This window comes from Liolophura sinensis, chromosome 10 (genome assembly GCF_032854445.1).
Source record: "Liolophura sinensis isolate JHLJ2023 chromosome 10, CUHK_Ljap_v2, whole genome shotgun sequence".
In the NCBI taxonomy this organism is placed as follows: Eukaryota; Metazoa; Mollusca; class Polyplacophora; order Chitonida; family Chitonidae; genus Liolophura; species Liolophura sinensis.
In genome coordinates, this window is record NC_088304.1 from 35,912,761 (window position 1) to 35,938,026 (window position 25,266).

The following is a 25,266-nucleotide window of genomic DNA, read 5'->3' on the forward strand; positions in this document are numbered from 1 at the left end:
ATCTGAACCAATTTTCATATCCACAACTGCGTATCAGTGGTACACAATTTATACTGAGAGTGACACAGTTTGTGAACTGCTGTTGACAAAGGTATGTGGATGTGCACTCTTACGCAGCTGTTTACAGAGAACAGCAGCGTGCATGATTCTAACACAGGCAAGGGTGGCTGTCTTGTATGTGTCTCATGACATGACACTGTTCTAATTCCTTACTTTTTACTTCTTTCGTGGTGAGTGTTTAAAGCGATTGTTTCAAACTGGCCTTTTCTTTATTGAACTGAAAGGTCTCATTGGTGGTATTTTTTGTATCTTTATTTTTTGAGTCTTTTTTATAACCCATGCCTACAATTTGAACTGACCCAAAGTGAATTCCAACAAACAGAGTTTAGTTTGAATTCAGACAACTTGAACCTGTTGACTAACCGCGATAATCGCTCGAAAATACACCCTTCTTACGTTTCAACATCGGACATATATTTACAGCGAACAGAAACACTCATTGGTCAATCTCGTTCGCCTATAGTAGATGTCAAGACTACACGATACGCCTTCAATTACTGTCTCCATGGAAGTATTGCAGCACGAAAATGCTATCACATTTTGTTTTCTAGACATGACTTGCTTTGAATGTCAACCGATCCCGGAGAACAAACCATTGAAATGTTGCAACAGGATAGGAAAGCCAATCGTATCTCTGCCGTTACGCATGTGTAGTGTTACCATATCAGGCAAAGAAAATCTCAAAAACAGCTCAATTACTTCCTTGCATTTTACCTCCTTACCCAACGCTTCACTTCATCCGTGTTTATGTCATTTTATTTATATAAATGTTGTTTAAACCCATACAGGGTAACCACAACCCTTTGCCAAGTACCAATTGAACATCCTGACATAAAGCCTCAGCTTGGCTGGCGAGAACTGGCCCTGAACCTGTGACCTCTTTGGTCTGGAGTCCAATACGCTGTGGAGAGAACTAAACTTTCATCTACCTGGCCGCAATGATGTATGCTCGCCAGTCCTTACCATAAAGTCGTAGTACATGTTTTCCAGTTTTCTCTGGCATTGAATTTTGCTTTCCACATTATTATTGTGATATGACAGCCGTCTGTTATAGTCACTGACAAATTCCAATGGCTACAAATTTAACTGAGACCATCAGCTGTCCACGATAACTGTAGTGTTATATTTGCTAGGGAATGATGCTTCGAGTTCTTGATCGTTGGGTGCATTTTTCAAACATGCAAGCGTTGCCAGAAACGCATATGGAGTTTCTCGGTTTCTTCCAACCTTAAAATTGATCGCCATTATGTAAGTTAAACCTTTAGGAGTGTAATGTATAAAGATCAATCAAATAAGTAAAGTAACTTTAGAAGTTTCAAATAACTTTAAAACTTCAAATAAACCATCCTAATTGCTTAAGCTATTAATATGCAGTTTACTTATGCTTTGGTCAATCGAAAAATGAGGACCTCACAATCAGTCATGTTAATAAATAAACACATCTATTAACAAGTAAAAATATCAACAGGAGCTCCAGTTGTGACCTACAGAAACGAGGCTTAGAACTCATCATTGTATTCAAAAATTGGAGCAAAAGGCCCGATTTGTTTGAGTGAGTGAGTGCTTGGGGTATCGTCGTACTCAACAAATTTTTCAGTCATATGACGACGAAGGAATCCTTAGGGTATACGTAATGTGCCTCCTTGTAGCAGGACGGATTTTCACCGCTCTTTTATTTAGTGCTGCGTCAATGAGACGACTTACCGAAGGCAAGTAAGCCGCCCCACCTGAGCCATTATACTGATACGGGTCAACCAGTCGTTGCACTATCCCCTTCATGCTGAACGCCAAGCCAGGAAGTTACAACTTCCTCTTTTAAAGTCTTAGGTGTGACTTGACCCAGGATTGATCCTGGATCTACCGCCCCCGAACGATTTGTTTGAAGGTATGAGGCGACAAACACAAAGAGCAAACTTTTGAAGTTAATATATTTACAAAAATACATTATACATAATAGTTTCCTCCGGTACATACATACATGGGTTAGTTGAATATATAAAGACACGTATACATGAAGAGGGAGAGACGCTTTACAATACAGGATGGTAATAATGCTAGACACTGGTACAATTGGATCTTCTCACTGTTACTGGAATGTGCCACAAAGCATGTACAAACTGCATTAAAGTTTCGCAAAAAAAGACCTGAAAATAGAGATACAATAGAGGTACATTTATTTATGACAAGGGGGTAGGTCACCTAGAGTGAGTTTGACTATTTTTCCGAAAGCAATCTGAAACAACGATGTACGTGTATTACAACGAAACGTTTTAACATGTCAATCAAGCCCTACTAATAACACGTTATATTTATATGTGACAATTCGCTGTGTATTACACAATATATTGTTAGACAATCAGCACATTATCCATGCCATTATCCAAGATCATTTAATAGATGACTGCTTTTTGCAACTTTGGTTCTGCTATAGAAAACAATGTAGGCAGTTCGAAACCAGCTTAATTTCATTGTGAGAGAAATGTGTTACAAAATGACATATTTCGAAACAAGAAAAAACAAGAATAAATGGAAGAAAGATGAATGGTTAAAAGAAAACGAAACACCGCCGAAGTAAATAACGACACTGGTAAGCCTTATAAAAGCAACCAATTCAATAATTGAAAGAAATGAAAGTTGAACTTAATATAATTCTTAAATACGTCCAATTTCACTCTCAGATAGGTAGTTTGTAAGTATTGTAAAAGTAACCCATCTGTGGCCCATTCTACATGCACGCCACGGATTGATGACAGAAATCCACCCACAGCAGAAACTTCTGTTATGTAATTCAACGGAAACATGTGATAGGTCAAGGTCATTAAACCGGAAGTCACCAAGATGATTGATGATGTCACATGACCATCAAACATTAAACTTCCTTGATATGTATCGACATATTAAAGAATGCAGGCTAAGGATATTAATTTCGTGTCATGGGTTAGATTATCTGACCACCTATCACTAATCCCAATTATGTTTGCCATATTATAAAATATGCTACCAGTATAAGCTTCTTTTTAAACAAAAATTTCCTTATGCGTACAATATACTCATTAAGTTTGTGACACATACCTCTACTAGATCGGGATTTGACTTTGCCTGAAAAAGAGTGTAATATCTCAAAGCTCTCTGAAATTTCAAGGATTTCCATTCTGACTGCTATATTATGAATATTCATTATGTGTTATTAAGGTGCTGGTTGTTACAGATCTTGCTTTCCTTTTTTTAAAATTCTTGCTATTTTTCCAGTTTGTCGTTGTCTCTTTGTTGTTGTTTTTTGGGGTTTTTTTTGTCAGAACCACACCGGTACTGAAGTATGAATGTCCTAGGTTGAGAAATCTAGTTCCCTTGACGCTTTCATGGGTAGTCAACGAGATATACCGCACAGGTAATTAAGACGGCGATAAGCAAACATAAAACGTGTAGTGAATGATGTTTAAGTACAGAGATACGGTTGGCCTACATATCCGTCGCCCGAGGCTAGATTCACAATAATACAAACCCAGCTGAATGGTATATAGAGATATTGTGAGGACCATGCTGGTATATTTAGCTTACAGGCCTTATGTACTCACACAATTTCACTTTACTCTAATATTTGATATGTCATGCACGCATGTCTTGGACTTCACGGTTAGAATATTTGGATCAACGCAGGTCCAAAATAGAAATGTAAAGAAATTGCTGTCCCCACAATTGGAGTGTCTAGGCGTGGTGTATCTAAGAGTGGGCTTGACACTCCCCCCCCCCCCCCACCCACCCCCGCCTTCCCTTCTTAAAAAAATTACATGCACTCTCAAAAGAGCCGCATAATGCGTCCTAGCGGCTTGATAGTATGATACGCCAATTCTTTGACATATCTCACGGTCCATCTGTAACGAGTGCGACGGAAAAGAGAACAATATATCCTAGGAGGAATGGAAGGCCCTGGAATAATTTTATCAACTTCGAAATATAAATTTCCCCAACTTTGTCCGGTAGATTGTTTTGACTTATACGTGCTTTCAGAAACAAAAGTATTAAAAAAGTTTTTTTGTGAATGTTATCTCAGATGACATAGCATACCATTAAAAGACAATAAGCAGCAAAAATAGATTGGCAACGTAGCAGCCATGAAAAGCGACTAATCATCAGCAATATTCTTGCCAAGATTTCTTTAAGCCGTGGAAATAAGTTCTCACACTCAAACAAATAATCTGTTCACTTTAACAGAAAGTTTGTTATATGGGTGGTGCTAGAAAGTTGAATATACGACCGTATTATGTCCTAACAACAGAATGCATTCTAGAATTACTCAGACAACAGCTTTCTGTTAAAATTAACCGATGAATTGTTTGAGAGCAACTAATTTGCGTGGACGTGTGTATAGCAGCAGGGTTGATGCATCAGGTACAGAACAAATCTATGCTTCTTGACATAAAGAGGTCAAATTCCCGTGTCTACGGAGGCAGCTTTCGATAAAAACCAATTAGTGTATTTTCGATTTTCACTTTTTCTTTTCACTGGCTGTTCACAACTTATTGTCAGAGATGGCGTGCATCAAGAATTCGGTTATGGACACCAAATATTGTATTTTATATATTAGTTATGCAACATAGGGTAGATGTGCAAGTTATTTACGGTAATATTTTTACAATACACGTTGATTACATCGCAAAGCTGAACACAAAGATGGAATAAACACCGTATAAGGAAGTGTGCATACACTATCAAAGTTCCCCATACAAGGTAAATAAAAATATTGCAACTAAATATCATTACAAAACAGAAACCATTTCGTTGTCATCAGTAAAGCAAAAATTACTTATAATAATATAATGTTTTTACATAAAAGGCAAGATTTAAAAACATTCTTGCTGTGAACTTTTTCTAAGAGTGAACTTTGGGCTGGATTTTATCGAGCACACCCAAGTCCGAAAAGGAAAATAGAAAGCTGTTGACTATTGCATTCAGCTGAACAGGGCATTACCAGTGTCTAGGTGTTTACGGATGTCAAACAGACTGTGTTAATCCTAGAAGTTACTGGTTATCAGATAAAGGGGCTGCTTTTGTCGCATTCATATAGGTCCTGAGTTTGACCGTCTCAATGTCTCCATGGTTGTTGACTTCACTTGTTATTAAGCAGCCTTTTGCCTGTATGTTGTTTAAGATCGTCAGCGACAACCCCACTCCTGCTAACCTACCGGGTAACCACTAAGCCCTGCGACGTGATAGTTAAAGGGTCAGCATACTCAGCTCCACTTGAAAATCGTGAGCAGCAAAAAATTCTTTACTCCCCTTTAAATCTACCCGGCGTTTAAACCCTGTAACTGGCTAAAAGGCAAGTCGAAATGAAAAACGAGGCAGGCTACGTTTGGCATAATACAAGACGTGATTAGCACTGGAGAAACAAGAAAGACGGGGTTTTGGCGGTGACTGGAGGCCTCATTGCTTCAGTATTAGATGCATCTATGAGGAAGAAAGTACTTGCCAACCCTAACACGGACTTAAACCCGAGATTCTGAACACAACCTACGACATACATGTCTAGAATATGTAACTAGCCTGTATAAAAGCTGAGGGCAAGATAAACAATTCCGTATACATGTGTAACCCGTGGACATCACAGTTCTGCTAATTTAAAATGTAAATTGGAAATACCGTTGGCTAACATCTCTTGGCTTGTCAACAATTTGGGATATCTATGTAAAAACTGTAGATGGGGTCTATAACATTCGACTATGGAGTCTTGAAAAAGGCTCTACGTTTTCTGACGATAAACAAGTGTATTTAATTAACTTTTGATGAAGGCAAACACACAAAAGGACATGTTATTAGTTTATGACAACAACTTAACGTATCTAAGAAAAAATCACAAGTTTGCTTTTCCTAACATAAATCAGTCAAACGTATGCACTTTGATAGAATGCACGATAAAGGCAGTAATATACATCACTTCCTCATAAAAACACACAGATCTCGATGGCGATGCAATGATAAGCGTTATGACATAGCCGCAAGCACATCAGGAAGTGTTAGGTTTTTTTGTACATCATAGCTTGATTAGGATTACAGATCAATTTAACATGCAGCGCTGCTATAGCTGTCCGTGGCCCGAATGAGACATTCAACCGCTAGGGATAGGTGTTTACCTTAGCACGATTACAGTGTTACCGCATGGCTCCACTAAACACGGTAATCACATTACGCAACCACTATAAAAGGCAGGGAAATCGGCACAGGTTTGTCACCTGAAACAAAACACGTAGTGGAGAAAATTTATGATATTTTCCCCCCATGCAGTTGACATGCAACATCCTATACATTCAAATGTCAGGATAACGTGTGTTAAGCTTTGTCGCCTGACAATCGTGTGTCTTGGTACGGCAAAGTTTGTGGTTAACACTGGGTATTATGACACAAAAGGCATTAGGAGCAGTTCCGCCTACGTGTCTTCATCAGCGACTCATTAGCAGAAGGTTTTGTTTCAGCACACCCACATCCGGGTCATTGCTCACCCTATAGCCAAGGGTTTTAGCTTATCCAAGTTCTGTCGTTTTTCTTTTGGGGCCATTCCCAGTGGCCCACAGTTCACAACAACATCAAACAGCTGTGCTAATATAATATTATAATCCCCTGGGACTGAAGTACACGTCCGCGGGTCGTAAACATTTTACTTCAGACGAGCCTCGTGACTCCGGTATGAAATCGGTACATCCACATACTAGTATAACACTGTATTTTAATTTTCAGTGAATGTGAACTTAGTCAAATCCCAACTCCCCGTGGGGCCCTTCACGGGTTTGATTGAGAACATAGGCAGTGGGTGTAGTATCGGAGAAATAACCTCTTCTGGAGCCTCCAAGTATTGTCTTTGTGAGAGCCCTTTCGTTCGTGAATTGACTCCTTCTCCAGTCACGTGGTATATTTGGGTAACTTCGGTCCAACATGGTTGTCGGAATTTCCGATCTGTTTTCAAAACTGTCGGTAGAAACATCATCGGAATGTCGGTACTGTTTTGCCTTCTTCTTCTTCTTTTTTTTACTTTTGTCTTTCTTCATTCGTCTTCCTCTGGACGGGGAGACGTGCATGGGTGGAGGAAGCGATTGGTGCCTCGCCAGTCGGACATGATGCGGATCAGTTGTATACCCGTAGAAATAGTATTCTGGATAGACTGAACGGGTGTGGAAATCGTCAGATATGTTCCCTCGGTAGGCTTTTTTGTATCTCTGGTTCTCGTGCCTGTCCTTTCTGCTCATGCGGTTCACAAAGGCGTAGTCCCCGGGTGGGGTCCGCGGTCTGGAGGACACTTCGCTGGACGACTCGGTGGCTCCGTGTCCGTTGGCCGCGTGTTGGTGATGGTGGTGATGGTGATGATGGGACTTACCATCACGTCGGAGAGTTGAGGAACCTGAAGACGAACGACGACGATCATGAGAGACCGACACCTCTCCGTTGGGGTGAGGGGACGGAGAACGGGACTGGCTCTCTCCAGACGACACAGATCCCCTCCGGCCAGCGGCTGCACGGATCGGGATCCCGTACGGGGAGTCAACATAGATGGGTGGAGGGGGCATAAATACGTGAGGATCCCTCCCTCGGTTAAGCAATCCATAACCATACCTTTTGCTTGGAGGTGGAGGTGGAGGTGGTGAGAAGAAACGCCTGGGTGGAGACATGCGTGGTGATCTTATGATCCGACGTTGGCCGGTACCAATGGGTGAAAGCCTTTGTAGTGGTGCTGGCGAAAAAGCTCGCCGGCCGGGTCTGTTAGGAAGGGTTGAGGCAGCGTGTTCTGAGGCAGCATAAGGTTGATTCTGAGGTGAATCGCCACCCACCCGACTGAGAGTGTAGCTCCTGACATGGTTTGTCCCCCCTGTGTAGAAGTAGCCTTGGGATGGAGTGGGTTCGAAAAACTCTGGGGCAAGTTCCTCTTTACCATGAACGGGACTGCCAGGAACAAGTCGTAGCCCGGAGCGTGGCGTGTTGTAAGATGACCTAGAAGAGAACGACTCGTTTCTAAGCACCGGGGCATTAGGACGCCCATTGGGAAGCCCAGGACTGCCAACATAACTGTAAAGGCTAGCACGGTTGTTTCGACTTCTGAAGCCAGCGTTCTTGGCGGCCTGGACAAGATCCAAGGCGTCTTCGGGTGAGGAGCAGACGAACCCGTGGCACTCAAGTACCTTTTTCCCGGTCGTCCGTCGAGTGATAGCTGTGAATATTGCCGGCTTTTTGGCATTCGGTCCTAGAGCGGCCGGGTTACTGAGGCTGACAAACTTTGGTAACTTTTCCCCCGTAGCACCGTTAACGATATGTATACACCTAACGGCTGCACACAACGTCAAAGAGGATATCGGGAACCACACAACTGTTTCGGGATCCGGTATATACTCCAACTGAAGTCCACCAGACAAGACCGACAGGTAAGCGTCAATCCCTTGTATGTTATGTTCATCGTGACAAGGGTATCGCTCTTTAAGCGGCAGCTGGATGGCGTCTAGCCCCTCCGAAGTTTCCAGGGGCACAGCGCTGCCAATGTACAACACTCGTTTTCGCATCTGAAAGGCACCGTCTCTGGCCACCATGTTATCGAGCTGTCGGCGGCGGGCTTAGAAACACACCTGTAGTTCAGTTAAGTTTCAGAAATACAAACATCCGTCATCCAGGCACATCGTTAACCTGAGGGTTGTAAGTATGTGGGATGGGGGAGTTACACACACTTCCGTAACAGCGGACTGTAGCCGTGAGGTTGTGTAAAGACTGACTCCAGGTATGCTGGCAAGCCTGCTCACTGCTTGCATTAGCTGTCACCTTGCAGTGACTCACTTTTGAAGGCTTAACTGCGCTCAGTGTTCGGGGGAACAGAGACTGTGTGTCGGTCAGGCGAGCTGTGCCGTGCTTTCTACACGCCCCATCGAATCTACCAGGTACCGGCCTCTGGTCTGCAGGTAAAGCTGCCGTGAACGCCAGATCGTGCGTCTCTAGAACCTTTTTAGGAGCGCTCTGGGGGCTGACCTATTTGGTGTCATTTATGTAAAGGGAGGTGGTCAAGTTTCAGACGATACAAATAGTCCTTCTCTGATGTCATAGCCAGCCCGTTCCATTGAGCCCAGGCTAAGGACGACTGCTAAGTAAATGTCAGATCGCTTCTGTTTGGACTCTCATCCCAGATTCGTTTACTTTTCATTAAGCTGAGAAATTTGCTAAGCGTTAGCATGTGCGAGAAAGACAAAAAGTGAAGAAACGACTCCGTTCACATACCACCTGATAATAAAACCCATGTCCGGGTGACGTACAATCGCACTTCATCTATTGTAATTACTAAGAAATGCAGCCTTTGTGTAAAAATGAGTGCATACCTGGAGGCGTATACCTTAACATCCTCTTATCTTATCTTATTCACAGTTGTCCCCATCCAGTTGGTCTTCACGCTGGACATTTGGCTATTATTATTACTCGGTCGGATTTCCTGTTTAGATGAAGCCTGATAATAGAGGACATGCTTTAGAATGTGACTTTTTTTGTTTTCTGGAACAGACTGTGATAGAAAACAAATCTATCAGTTTTATGTCCGCATTATGTTGTATATCTCCTCTCCCTCCACATGCTCCCTGTTCCCTGTTTGAAGTTTTTCATCTTTCATTGATGTGCTTAAATGCACTCAAAATATTCAGTTTTTTTCTCACATCTGCCATGTTTTTTTTGTTTTGTTTACTTGAATGATGTTTAAAACTGAGCGCGAGAATTTTTCATTTACATGTATACAACAGCAGTCGATGTAATGGGTGTGGAGAATCCCTGAATGCCTGGAGTAAAGCAAAGCCCTTTGCTAAAGACTTCAACACTCTTAACATTGTTTTTGACTGGGACACATACCAAATTCAATCAGTCAGAAAAATATTAGTGATTGTCGGTCATGTATGCCGTGGTGTTCTTCCACAGTCAATCTCATTCGGTTAGTTTTCTTTATGTACTTCCAACTTGCCGATATTATCAAGATATAAAATATAGATATTTAAACATGCAGAGGCGTATTACTTAGAAGTTGACTGATCCTCATGACCTAGTATACAGAACTGACTAACTTTATACTGGGTGCTTTGAAATCAACCAGCAAACTACTTCATCTACATATTCATGTAGTCGACCTTCAATTACTTCGGCAAAGCAGCTCATGGAACGCAAGACGGCTCGTGTATCAGGAGTGTGTGGTTTACCTGTGCAAAGTGCCCCCCTCCAAGCCCCACCCCCTCTGAGTCCCTGCTTTACGGCTTAACGTGCCAGGCAGACTGGCTCACGCTCTACTGATCGCCCTAAGCTTGGTGTCGAGTTACCCTCGTGCAGTAAGTGACATTCCTCCTACCTGATGAGTGTCAAGGTAGGAACAGGTACCATTACCAGTAGGTACCATTGACGCTTAATGTGGATGTTAGTTTGTCAAAGGATGCCGCCTCCACTGCTCGGGGAAGGGTGGGGGGGGGGGCTCAAAGAATCTCACGACTTGACCTAGACTTAAAGGAAATCCTCGCCTACGTTGACTGCGTCTTAACGCCAAAGAAAAGCTAACACAAATCTTCCCACCATTATATTCAAACCATCATCACTCCAGGAGAAACTAAACTAAATAGTGAAAATTATATAGAATAAAAAAATTGTTAAAATTTGGTATTGTTAATTACATGTAGATAAACACTTTACCAATGTTGCTGAAATGGAATACCCCTTAATGTCTTAAAAATGGAACTGACTCCTTGTAACATGTACATGTGCAACTGAAGAGTCCTCAAAACAAACATCTTGCATAATTTCAGTACAAATTTTTATATGTCATGCCTTGGTAGCTTAGGAATCCATGTAGAGAACTTGAGTGCCAGTACACCGGGAGATTAAACGAAGATATTGTGCTGAAATGAGAATGACACGAACAGAACAGTGACGTCTGTGGCTATATTGCAGCGTCATAAGTGACGTCATGTGTTCTTGCATGGTGTAACATCTGGCAAAATTTAAAGTGGCCGAGAAAAATGGTTTCCGTGGATTGTGCAAAATAGTCATTTGTAACCGGTAATTTTGTTATAATTTAAGAAAATAGTTTGATTCCGACCCGTGTCAATTAGGTCTTCGGTAAAACGACGCCCAAAACTTAGAGTAGAGTTGCTCTTTTCTTTAAATTTACAGGTGGCCTCCGTGGTTCAGTCGGTTAGCGCGCTAGCGCAGCGTAATGGCCCAGGAGCCTCTCACCAATGTGGTCGCTGTAAGTTCAAGTCCAGCTCATGCTGGCTTCCCCTCCGGCTGTAAGTGGGAAGGTCTTCCAGCAACCTGCGGATGGTCGTGGGTTTCCCCCGGGCTGCGCCCGGTTCCACCCACCATAATGCTGGCCGCCGTCGTATAAGTGAAATATTCTTGAGTACGGCGTAAAACACCAATCAAATAAATAAATAAAATAAATTTACGTAAATATTATTCTAAAACTACACGGATTAAATACCTAGGTAAATATAATTCTAAAACAGTATGGTTTTTATGTGTTTTATAAGCAATAACACTGTAAATCCAAACTAAAAAAGTTCCTGATAAAATATAAAGCTGCATAGTGTGTGGTATGATCACAAAAGATCATTTGTATTTTAAAAACAAATGCAAGAGCTTTTATTTGCTGAAGACAAAGTAAAAATGTATGACTGATGGTAAACATTACCCGACTGTAAAGATCATTGAATGTCGGTTCACCCTGCACGTGTTGAAATTACAAATGTTGTGAACCTTCCATGATAAAGCGTTAACGGTAATAATAAAGCAAAACAAGGAAGAAAATAAAATCAAGTTTAGTGTAATCAAGAATCCGTTGCGCATCTATATCCATTCCCCCAATTACCCACCTTTATCTGTCTTAAATTTTATTTATGAAGTATGGTTGGAGGAAACCGGGCAGAGCCGACAGAAACCCACGACCATCCGCAGGTTGCTGAGAGACGTTCCCACTTACCAGTCAGACATAATCGTAAACCCTGTTGTAAATATTTACAAATTGTCTTATATTAACGTAAAGTACAAATACTTGCCTTAGGTTGACTGTTCATTAGTGCTATTCAGCTCGACTTGCAAATGCGTACAATGTAATTGTCTTTAAAAGATTTTACGAGCATTTTTTCATATGTTGCTATTGTTAGCTGCTGAATCAGGATGGTGCAGAACTCTTTTGAAAACGAAGGCAAGAAAATTTATTGACCTTTGCATGATCCATTTACATAGGTTAACCTTATGTACATGTGAGAGTCAAACTTGTCCTACGATCGCGATTCCAGTTTCAACATATTACACTTGCCTTAGAATTCCTTTGTGCAAGCGGCGCATCTTGTTTTTACAATTAAATGTTAATTCAGTTTGTAGAGTCTACAATCGATTGTATATGGCTGCAATCTTTTTGTGCAAGCGAGCCCAGGTTTCTCTTGCTCTCCCACGAATAAACGTTCTCATGTGTTTTAACAGATGTATTTGTTGGTGCAAAAACATTATCTTTGTTTACATATGCATGTAACATGTTATTCTTGTATGCGAGTAGACGCACACATCCATCTTTTGGCCTTGTCTGAACATATGCCCCTAGGTATGACCTCTGTCCCAACAGCACACAGGCACAGACATACATTTCATAGGTGCTCAATGCCTGCTAAAAAAACGGAAAATGGAGAGGTTTATATGTTAAGGAAACCGGATGGAGACTCAGGGAAACCAGCGCCATCCGGCACGAATCTGACACGCCCGCCAACATAAAGCCTTAAAATCTCAAACGGTAAGAGCTTGATTCGAACATGCGACCGTGAGCAACAGTCAAGAACTATGTTGAACCACTGACAGAAGACATTAGTCCCATTGACTTATTGATTTATTGATTTATTTATTTATTTGATTGGTGTTTTACGCCGTAGTCAAGAATATTTCACTTATACGACGGCGGCCAGCATTATGGAGCTTGGAAACCGGGCAGAGCCCAGGGGAACCCCACGACCATCCACAGGTTGCTGGCAGATCTACCCACGTACGGCATTAGTCCCATTGACAATGCACAAGTAAATGAGAAAGGGAATCATAGATTCTGTCAAATTACAAACACTGGGTTGCTCTCTCCACGCCAGACCATCCTAACCTACCGGCCATTGAGTATACCTACGGTTACGGCCCTCTGCTTAAGGAGAGTGCAGTTTGTTGTAATATACAACATTCAATCATAACACTGAGAAACACTGATTCATCACAACAAGCCACATAGTAATAGTGAAACAGAGCGAAATGAACAATGTTTTCTGAAAAATGATGGACTGTATCTTGCATAGTGTGAAGATAATATTCATATAGAACAGAACATTTTTCTTTTTTTAGCCCTGGACATTTATTCGGTTCTTGAGCATAATTTTACATGTGTAACCCTCACAATACCCACGTGGACTGGGGTTTCAGGGTGCAGTAGATCTACAATATGTAACAAACATTACTAAGTAATAATCAAACACCGTTTGAATAGGGAGCTATTTAGTTGTAATATGCAACATTCGGTCATAACGAAACACAGGCTATAGTACTAGCAGTAGTAAAATAGAGCGAAATGCCCGGGGCTTCTGCCATGAGAAAATGGATGTTAGGGTTATCTCCCCTGATTATTCTTTGACTGGGGTTTCCTTTGTGACTCAAGATACACACGTTTAAATGTTTTCTCGTCCAAAATTATGGCGAATGCTTCACCTCAAATATAAGCACCCACAGTCTGGTATGTCAGATAGCTGGCTGCCGAATGGTGATGTCAACTAGATGGCTGCCCAACGGCGGTGTCACTGCGGTGGCTACGGAACGGCGATGCACCATGGGTTACTCGGGGCAGGTCGGTTTCTTCCACCCACTAAACACGATATCCTCGGTTTCCAAAAAGTCGCTTTTATAAATATTTATCCGTTTTTGGATTATTAACATGTTTGTCTTGGCAATATACCGGGCCTTAATTTATTTATTTATTAGGTTGGTGTCTTATCCCACACTCCCTAGAATGATCATAAGGTAATTCACATGAGATGATTTCAGAGATAATACCTATCTGAACAGTTTTCCGTAAACAATTAATAAAAATCTGAATCAGGAAAGTGACCTCTTAGATGTGCTCCTAACGAGCCACCACGTTTTATCCTACCAAAAATGTTTTTTTATGACGTGGTAAAAAGTCCTGGGCACAGTTTTGCTGGGTACTATGAATAGCACCGACAACGATATATCGTTCCATTTTACTTAAGGCAACATTGCAATCCGCTTTACGCAATTTCCTCCCTTTATTAGCTGGTTGCCTTCCATTGTAATCGCACTGTTGCGAGAACTATAGACGAGGCTAAAGTAGTTCTGGCAAGCATTTACGAGCTGTTCGCGCAGGAATATTCAAAACAAACATGGGGCATCAGTTTTGAGAGTTCCCAATAAAAATATTTACAATTCTAGTTCTATAGTACACTCAGAATTGCACGTGGAACAAACACGAACGACACCATATCTATCTTCGTTCTGCTTTCTTGAGGTATTAGGGGAATTTTATGATGTAAACAGACAGCTGAATCATTATTCTGAGCTTATCTCAGCTTGCCTTTTCAAAATCTTGTCGTGCTGACCACTTTGTGTTGCTCTATTTCAGCACATATCCTGTTTGATTTGTAGGAAACCTTGGGTCCAGTCAAGACAGCGAATCAAACTGTACAAAACTGACGAGTGTGTTGGATCGACTGACTTGAAGTCGCTATTAAAAGAAAGTAACATTTCTGGTTTATTTGAGGTAAGGTTATGTAATCATAGTAAAGCTAGCCACCATCGTGAGAGTTAGTGGAAAAAGGATCTTTCACCCAGGTTCAATGAGAACGTTTCTAATGGTAGATCTGCTCAACTCTAACGACGCACTAGTACAGGTGTGATCACATGCACGACTAGTGACTAATTCGTCCACATCGCCTCCGCGTCTTGTGACGAACGTTGCGCATTTAATATTAGTTATAGTAATTTGTCCCGACGTGTTTCACGCCGCACTGTAACTAAAACGAGCTGATTTATGGGTGGAGGAAACCGGAATGTTCGGAATATTTAAACCAATTATCGCCAAGCATAAAAAATATTTTCTAAAAATATATCTCGTAATTACGAGAAAACTAATCACAAAATGATGTCATAGTAAATATATGTCATGGTGAGTACAAAAGAAACGCAAAACCAGATGAACAAGAGGTTTAAGGTGGCATAACAGTCGGCTAGGCGCCACAAGGCATCAGAGATACTTTTAAAATCTACTGAAGTCAAACATTGCCATAGTGCTATCTCTAATCAATAAAATAAAGTTATAGTATTTATTCATTTTTTTTTATTTGATTACTGATTACGCTGTTCTCGTGTTGTAAAATAAACGTTCACCATATATGATGCTCACTTGGTTAGCGCGCTTGCGCAGCGTAATGACCCAGAAGCCTCTCACCAATGCGGTCGCTGTGAGTCCAACTCATGCTTGCTTCCTTTCCGGCCGTAAGTGGGAAGGTTTGCAGCAACCCACGGATGGTTGTGGGTCCCCCCCCCCCGGGCTCTACCCGGTTTCATCCCGGCCATAACGCTGGCCACCGTCGTATAAATGAAATATTCTTGAGTACGGTGTAAAACACCAATCAAATAAATAAATAAAATGTATGATGAGCATCATTTCCTCGCAACTGCGATAAAGTATCTCGCATTTATGGGAAAACTATCTTGTGATTACAGCATAGTATCTCGTAGTTGCTAGACAGTTTTAAAGCAATTAGGAGATCCTAGATCGGTTAAAAGCAAGTTGTGAACAAAGTAATGAGTGACGTCATCGTTGTTTGTGTATAACGTAACGCTTGGCTATTTAGGTTGCGTCATCTGCTCTTTTATTTTACGAGGTCAGCGAACTCTAATACTTGTATTGCATTTCCGAGTTAACAATATTTAGGTGTTTGTGCTTGTAAAAAAAAAAGAAATTAAACCAAGAGAGGACAATTTACCAACTGCACGTGTTGTATCCTTATATCCCAATGCAATATCAATTGCTGGCGTACATGCCACAACTTTCATGTAACCTTCTGTACTGTAAACATGTAAGCAGTGTTCGAATGTGTATCATTCTTTCTGTATGAGCTGGATTGACAGTCAAGAGCTGGAATGACAGTTAAGGGCTGGATTCACTGTGAAAAGCTGGATTGATATTCCAAAGTTAGAGTGAAAGCCAAGAGCTAGAATGACAGACAAGAGCTGAAATGATAGTCAAGAGCTAAATTGGGACGGATCGGTTGCAGTGAGCCTATAGTGTGCAGAGTAAGCAACCTACATTTGGCAAGTTATGGACAAACTTTCGCACGTACATACGATGTACAGAAGATATACACGCCCTTTTTGTCTTTGAAAATCTGACAGCGAATACGGTCGCATGGGTGTCAGTGTGTCGCTTGATGTCTCCAAGGCCCCAGCAACGGAGGAATCTACAAATTCCTACTCCATGGCTGGTCATGAACCCGGATCTCCTATATTAACCACACCACCAAAACCTGTCCCTCAAAAGCAATATAACCGATGGAAAGGTCAAATAACTACACCAACTCGGCAATATAAATGAATATTGATTACATGTAGTAATTTATTGCTAAGGTACATATAAGAATACGCTTGTCAGGCAGTACAACAGCAATAACAAAAACGATACATGTCACAAAACATAACTTACACACTTGCTTTGCCGGCCAGCTTTCTGAAAACCACCTGATGTCTGCATCTTGTCATCTGACAAATTACACACTATGAGCGTAGACGTTATTGCAATGTTTAACGTACGAAACATGTTGCATATTACATTATTATGTGTGTTATATTTTCGCTAACACCGACAATGGTAACAGGTCTTACTTGAAAATTCCATTTGTCATTTGTGACAAGACGCAGACAACTATTGTTGGAAATGGTCTGACAAAAAATATTACCGTCGTTTGTGGGGTTGTTTGCTTGTATATACGCATATTAAACGGTATATGTCCGGAGGTCGCAATGATACGTATTAAATGTAACGTATACAAATATACTGTTTTTATGATGCTTAAAATTGTATTTTTCCTGTCTGTACAAAACACGTCGTTATCCATATGTAAATATCATCCATCAGTAGGGTGTTAGTAGGGAGTGGGGTCGGGGTTAGGCAGTGAGAGTTGGGAAGTGTCAAAAACTGACGAAAACTGACGAAAAACTGCCCGTGAACGCCCCTAGATCTGTCTGTAGGTCAGTCAGGTTTTTGGACATCCTGTCTTCTAAAATGAGTCGTTTATTTAGCAATGAGCATGATTGGAACACGACATCCGCTTGTACGAGATCTCGCAGCCATTGTGGCATTGCGTTTGTTGTGACGATGTCCGACGTCACATCGCTTCGCAGTCCGAACCCATTTACACGTAAAAGATATCACAGGAACATTAAAGTGCAAGTGGACAATTAATATCATAAAAACTAATATAATATCAGCAAAACATGATTCATGTCGCATACCGATAGAGCGGGACATGTTTCCGTGTCAATGTGCTATCGACCTCAAACAAGGCAACAGAGTATAAACTCTTGAAAAGGGAGTTAGATATTGTCCGTTCTTTAAATGACAAATATTTTGTCCAGGAGATTAGTTGGGTTGAACATTGATTGCATGTACTTCGTCCTTGCATCAGAAACTCTTATAGGATGGTCCAAATTGCACGTGACATTGCCCAGTGGTCATGGGGATATTATGACGAACTAAGCTTCTTCTGTGTTTCAGCATAAGATAACTCTTTATTTCTGGAAGGTCAAACGTTGTCACATAAACAGTAGCGGATTTAGGTACACCAAATGGTCACTTACTCTGTGTGTCATTTTTCTGGGTTAGTTCAGAGCGACGGATCATTAACCATAGGTTTGATACCTATCTGAGTTCAACCTGACGGCCTCAGAACATTTAACCCTTTCTTGAAAAGTTAAACCTGCCAAACAGCAGGCCAAAGGATTAAAATATATACCAGGCTTACATGTCACCGCAAACAGTCACCTAAAACGAGCCCGAACTGGTACAGCAGTAACAATGTGACAACTTGACACAGAAGATCTGTCTGATGGTGGCACGAAATCAGAGACTCAGAGACGCGCGGCACTGTGGACAACAGAAAAATGTTAACAAAAAAGTTTAATCCCGATGATAGATAGTATTAACATAAACAACTTTCCATTAAAGTAATCTGAGAGCTGGTTGTGTTGTCTATTGTCCATTGAAGATGAAGATTTGTGGTAAAATTGGTAACGCGGCACTCGTGTATGAGATGAATGTTTCATGCGGTTTGGGCCCATGTCGTCATTCCGCGAGAATGTGTACCCTCTGACATGTAACACTTCTTCGACAGTTTAGACACATCAAAACAGGATACTTAATCTGTAGTATGCGTTAGAAACGATTCACATAAGACGGCACTGCCAATGGTTATAAGAGACGAGGGTCGCGTTGGAATGGATTTCCCGCGGGCGCAAACTAATTCATTGCTCAACACTCTGCCTACACACGTGAATGCATGAGTGGAAGATCTGTCTGAAATGTCGTGCCTGAAAACAGACATGTTTTTTATAACCACGTCCTGTAATCAGATAAAGGACACAGGGAGAGCCTGGAATGTCAAGGGAGACTTGTTCGTACTAAAGATACTTATGGCACATTGGAAACAAAAGATAGCGTCTTACAGAAGGAGGTTTCTGAGGACATGCCAAACGAAAGCACTAAAGTCAACATCAATACATTCGACCTTGTTGAAAAGGCGTACCAAATGCAAAACCATCATTTTCGACTGATTCAATGAAGTTTGATTATTGGAAAAGTACCCAGTAAAGACCAATTAATCACATGGAACAAAGCCAAGTTGTACACACTACCAGTAGGCTACATAGTTACACTGTTGTCCATTCTTTTAGATACATAGATATTTTAGCTTATTGGCAATGTTCCTGCTTTGGTATAACTTGTTTTGCCTTTTGTTCACTTCCTCTGAACAGTTCGAATGAACTCGAGTACATTGAGTACGGGGAAAATGCATTCCAATACCCTTTACTGAAAAAAAACAAGGAGGGGGGGGGGGCACTGTGAGAAATATTGCCGGGCTATAGCAAACTCATGCAAATTATACTGACGTAAGAGTTACCTCCCCTCCATGTCTTTGCCATGGGGATATCCTCCACTACAAAAAGAATATACACACATACCTTGAGTGTTTCTATTACAATTATACGCATTTTGATTATGCCCTCAATCACAGGGTGGCTTATAGGTGCTGCAAATACAACAGTCAATTATATACACGGTGAGAAATCGTCCATACAATACATAAAAGCATATCATACGATGTGCAAGGGCATTCTTTGTGGCGATGGCAACCTGTTCCAACAGTTCATTTAACAAGTTTTCAAGGTGACCCATTCTTGTTTTTTTTTTCCCTTGTTTACACCTGAACACTGTCCGTACCAACGGAGTCATCGGATAAGCTCTATGGAACAGCTCTATATTACTGTTCAATGTCCAAATGTCATTTCGGACTATTTAAAGCTGTTTGTAAACATGCTTTCTAATAGAAGTGAAACTTGAATCTAGATTATGGACATTTAAAAGATTCCGATGTAGCCTATGGTGTTTTCGGGTAGGCACCATGAATAGAGGCGGTCTGTTCTTTGCAGGCAGTCAGAAAACAATTAATAAATCCCAAAGATGTTCTCAGAGCAGTTATGATTCACATATACCCGTGCGACAAACATCCGTTGGCCATGTATCCTGTACTTGAACTTGGAAATATACACGGTGTCCATAAGTTCACCTTACAGGAAAGCAAAATGCACACATACAAACCTTTGTCCGAATTCATTCCTGATTGTCCTCCATAACCTATATCCACGAAAGTTATAATGCCCCATAGGTGATCACAATCCACAATGCGACATTAGTTAATACCCATTCTCTGGTACGCCTGTCCTCCGGTCGTCCACGTTAAAGTCTCGGTCATGAACTGAATGTCTAACAGGGGTTTGTCTCACTCCAGGGCCGATCACAACCGTTCTGGCTTGACCGTAATACGCATTTGGATTTGCATAAACTTTTTCGATTGGCTTAACGACGGTGTCCGCAGCACGTGGGCCGTGGTTACCATACCACCCCGCACTACGGGTGCTGTTCTTCCGGCTATTACCTTCAGTAGCCGTTTCGTCAAATGTTACCCGCGGAACATGTTTCGTGCCAGAGCTCCTGGGAAGTGTCATAGAGGAAGACATATTTTGTGATGGCCCCAGTCGTATTTCCACGCCATGATGAGAAGCCCTTTTGCCATCAGAGCCACTGGAATGTGCCCTTACACGATGGGACTGATGCTGATGTCCTGGTCTCTCGTGGGAAATACGAATGGGTCGCTGGGCATCGTAGCCTACAGGAATGCGATACTCCGGTTTCATGACCTTTACTTCCCCGTTCCTCTGTGTGTGGATCCTGACATTGTTGCTACTGTTTCTCTCGGCGCTTGAGAGCCGTACTCGGGGCGACGGCCTAACGTCCGTGTCAGACGCCGCCTGGGAAGATTGCCCTTGAGATGCGTACGTCTTATCTTCACTACTGTAATGTTCTCCATGATTCGCACTGCCGGAATTCTCCTGCTCATTCTTGCTTCCGCCTTTCTCCAACATGAGCTCTATACTTCGTAATTTTTCGTTCATTTCCTGTAGATTCTTACCAAGTTCAGCGCTGTATAAATTCTGTCCCGTGGAGATTGGCATGGGTTCAACTCCGTTCATAGAGTTTATTTCATTCTCATAATTCGTGACAACGATGATGGGTTTTTTGTCGTAATTCTCGTGTTTTTCCTGTTTCTCACGCTTTTCGTGTTTTTCGTATTTTTCCTGTTTTACTTTCCTTTCCCTTCGAGGACTTTGTTCCCGTTTTGAACCTCCCTTTAGACTGTCAAATAGTTTGAAGGATTTGGCACGCTTTGCTTTCGTTCTCGGTCTTTCAGATGACGTCGTGCCTGTTCCGTTGGTGACAATTCCTGAATCGCTGTGAGTTGTACTGTTTCCGTTTTGAACCACCACTTTATTATGTGATTCTGCATGCCTTGCAGACATCAATGTTCCATACTCATGGGCAATTGGCGGACCAACGATAACTTTTGTCTGTCCGGTCGGGATGCGCCTGTTTTTCTGTACATAAAGAGTGCCCGATGCCTGTGAGTTATTCGTCCGAATAAGTGTCCAGTTTCCGTCATCTATAGGACGAAGGTCAAAACTGTCACCTTCGACAGTAATACTCCTGCGCATGCGCCTGTAATTGTCCACGAATTCTGCGCTATCGTAGTCATTAGCACAATTATAAACCAGCACTGTGTAGGCCTTGGTATGTCCACGGGTGAAGCAAATCACGTTTTGTTGAGAGTACGTCCCAACGATCATATTGAGTATATGTCTGATGGGAATGAAATCGTTCGACTGTGAGTCTTGAAATATTCCTCGCGCCACTTGTAGCCCCTCCGTCGTTAGTTGCAGACGAACTTTTTTCCCCTTTTTGTCGCGACTGTCCAGGTCTATGAGACGGACAATGTCGTCGTTGATCCTATTGAAGTCCCACTTGCCAAGGAACAACACGGATTTCTCCACCAGAATTCTTCGGATCGACATTTTGACGCGTGTGTCTTGTATGTTAGTCCCCTCTGGCTTCGCACACGTCACTCGTCGTCCGTCAGCAGATGCTCAAAAGTCAACAACTCTCAATTTGTTTTGACTGTCAGATGCGCATTGTCTCTGAAACACATAGGTGACTAAGTCGCTGTTCAACCATCGCAGCGCATCTGGAGAATCTATTGACGGCCTCCTTTCTTCTCGCCCCGATCTCGCTGCCCCCGTTACCGACTCTGTACAGAGAGAGAAAAATAGTTCTTTTAAGACATGATCACAGATTTGTTTGTCGTCGATGTTATACACAGAAGTTGTTATTGGGTACTTAAATGGCCCTACAATACCAGGCTCTATTTAACGTCAGTCGTCAAACCGGTTTCAGGTATGTGGTAGAAAAGCTAACCCCGAGATGTCACTTTCCTGGAGACCTAAAAAACGAGGCTTGTGAAGCACCTACATAGACTTATCATTGCAGCACCTGCTTATTATAACTAGCTAAACCGCACATCCATACGTATAGCACACGCGTGCACACACACACACACACACACATATATATATATATATATATATATATATATATATATATATATATATATATATATATATATATATATATATATATATATATATTTACCGTGCCGGTTTTCGGTTGATGACATGCAAGCGAACAAGTATTTGCGGGCTCCCGAAGACTTAATGTGTAAACTACTGGGGACTAAAATGTAGGTGGTATCTGTTGACCACAAACGGGCAGTGGTTATGTGTGTTGTGCTGTTCAACACTAACTATATATTAGCGCTATTACCCAGCATTGAAGTACATTTCATATGTACATGTAATATCTTCAATAGCACTCTTGCAGCAAATACGTTTCTTTGTCTGAATTGAGTTTATACCGTATATTTTTGGGGTAAAGTCCTGTTCTTTTCCGATACATTCAGCCTCTACTATATTTACGTTTTTTAACTCTAAACTGCGTTCACAATACATTTATTTACGTTTATAGATATTTTTAGAAGAATTTTATAAATGTAGCACCAACAGTCTGATATTTAATTAAATGGCATAGAGAAACAACCTCAGGGTGCAATTAGAATCTGTGGAAACTTCCCTTTGTCTCAGGAGGTTTTTTAAGTTCCTGGTTAACGGCCCTGATTACCCTAGGTTCTACACTGTTTTCCTTACTCATAATCCTTCACTCTAAAGAACAGAGTTAAACACGTGTAACACGAGAAATGGAATACTTGTAGAAAGTCACATTCATTCAACGAACATACATGTATTTTAGTGACGGTAACTCATGCAGACAACGTCACAGTTTCGCCGAAAGCACTTTAAAACATCCTGTGCTCGCGTTTATAAAGAAACCTAAGCTTTGCATATGCTACCAGCAGACGCCAGTGTGTATGTAAGTCTTCATAAGTGAACTTTGTTGGCTTTTCGCCACGTGCTGCCCAGGTCAACCACGGTACTAAAATAGCGAATACAAATACACATGCAAGGACTCTGTCATAAGATTTCAGTAGGTTTCTGTCAGATAAAATATGATAAGTGGAACTATTTACCCTACTTACTTTTACATAAATACATATATAAACACGTGTTCCATTCACCTCATTCTCCATTCACCCTGTCATCACAAAAGTGAATGCAAACCGTCGTTATCCCTTGTGTCTACTATATATGCACGAGAATGAACGTAAGCCTTTCGTTTTGTGGGTGAAAATATAGCTCATATAGGTATGTGCTTTCGTGAATGTCTAAAATATATATGCAAGTATAGTTGAATGTACGAAACAGCTCCATGGGCATTGAGTTATAACACTCATTTTGACTTTATATAATCATCTGACAAACATTTTAAAATGGGGGTAAAATAAAAACGGTTTATTCCGTTGACGTCATCCAATCTAATGGAAAAGAATGACGTGTCTTCTATTCTTACAAGACGAATGACGTCATTCATTCTGAAAACAGAAATGACGTCCTTCAAATTGATATGTAGTCACTTTTCATGTTTAAAAAACTGTTTTAAGAACGCAGTGCACAATTGTTCTAGCTACATTTAGGCATATTTAGATACAAAATAGAACATCTACATGGATGACAGACTGACACAATTGCACAATTTGGCGTGTTGAACTGAAAACAAATTCGTCCTTCTGCATTACAATCCGCCCTGCGTCTTCAGTGGGCTTAGCGTTCTGATATTATTAAGACAAGGTTCATCTCTGACTGGCGACACTAGATTTGTGATGACAAATAACATACGTTCAGTTGCGAAGGAGTGCCACTTTAAAACCGGATTTTAGCTTCGTTTCTTCATCTTTATACTTTTTCAGGTCTAAATTTTTAGGGTAACCGATCCTTCCACACGGTATGTCTGTCTCCGGTGTGTGACGAATGTGTATAAGCAGGATGTGCAGACATAATGGGAAGCACTGACTAATTGTTCAGAGAGTTTATGCATTGATTATTTTTTGTTATCTTGTTATTCTGCTTGTTTGCTCGCATCACGGCATTACTTAGGTATCATCAAGAAAACGTATCCTTTCAGCACTCTGGTCCCAAAACAGACGTGTTTATAACGCTGCTTCATTCAAACATTGTGACACTGAACATGTATCCCAACTGGGTCACAATATACAGTGATACTGAAATAACCTGTATTCGGTATTTGTCTTTACGCTGAGCTGACCACATTACAACTGATGAAGCCCTCCTTGAAAGACATTCTGCTACATTTGGTACCAAGTTAAGATATATCAAAAGTCGGTGCCAAGTCACGAGACACCGAAGTTTGTAGCCAAGTGACGACAGACATTCACCAAGTTTAGAACCACGTGACGACATGCAAGGGATGGAAGCAAGTGACGTCATACCAAATTTGTAACCAAGTGACGACATACCAAATTTGGAGCCAAGTGAGGGCAAACCAAGTTTGGAACCAAGGGAACAGGTGCAGGTACCAATAATGTCGATTTTAACGTCTCTAGGTTAACACGACGCCGTTTTGAATGTGTGTCTCTTGGTTGATATGCGGACACCGTATCGATGAAGGTTATGTGACTTAACGTTCACAAAAAATTCCCGATATTTGGTGTAAATAAATAATATGAGGTTTTGAAAAAATCTGATCTTGTTGATAATAAGTGTGACACAATAAACACATCCAGAAAATGAACAGACATCTTAAGTGAAAAGAAATACTTTTGCTATATAACGTCCCACCGCGTGAACATTTAGATGTATGTTGATGTAAACGTCGCCCATTTCTTCAAATCCGCGCTGACAGCTCAATCAAACCCGTATATGTATTTCATTTTAACGACCATGTCAAAACTACTGGTCTCGGTAGTGTATTTTGGGGGATTGCCTTTGCATAGAAATTCATGAATGTGTACGGCTGCTATTCTCCTTAAGCCTTAGTCAGAAACAGCAAAAAAAAATGTTTTATGTGTTTCTACACAAAGGCGAAAGTGAGGCATGTATATT

The 25,266-nt window shown here is 41.2% G+C and overlaps 2 protein-coding genes across 2 annotated transcripts in view; both read right to left on the reverse strand.

Annotated features, from left to right (window-relative positions):
- Positions 1 to 3,833: 3,833 nt before the first annotated feature.
- On the reverse strand, positions 3,834 to 9,232 carry LOC135476196 (uncharacterized). Its single transcript, XM_064756138.1, has one exon. It carries the CDS (start codon positions 8,625 to 8,627, stop codon positions 6,804 to 6,806), a length of 1,824 nt encoding a protein of 607 aa, XP_064612208.1. The 5' UTR covers positions 8,628 to 9,232; the 3' UTR covers positions 3,834 to 6,803.
- Positions 9,233 to 20,058: 10,826 nt separating this feature from the next.
- The window catches only part of LOC135477172 (uncharacterized), a 32,975-nt gene continuing 27,767 nt past the window's right edge, over positions 20,059 to 25,266 (reverse strand). Inside the window, exon 3 of the mRNA XM_064757327.1 lies at positions 20,059 to 22,004. Within this exon, the coding sequence (XP_064613397.1) occupies positions 20,059 to 21,771 (1,713 nt within the window). The 5' untranslated portion in view covers positions 21,772 to 22,004. The remainder of the gene's footprint in view (positions 22,005 to 25,266) is intronic.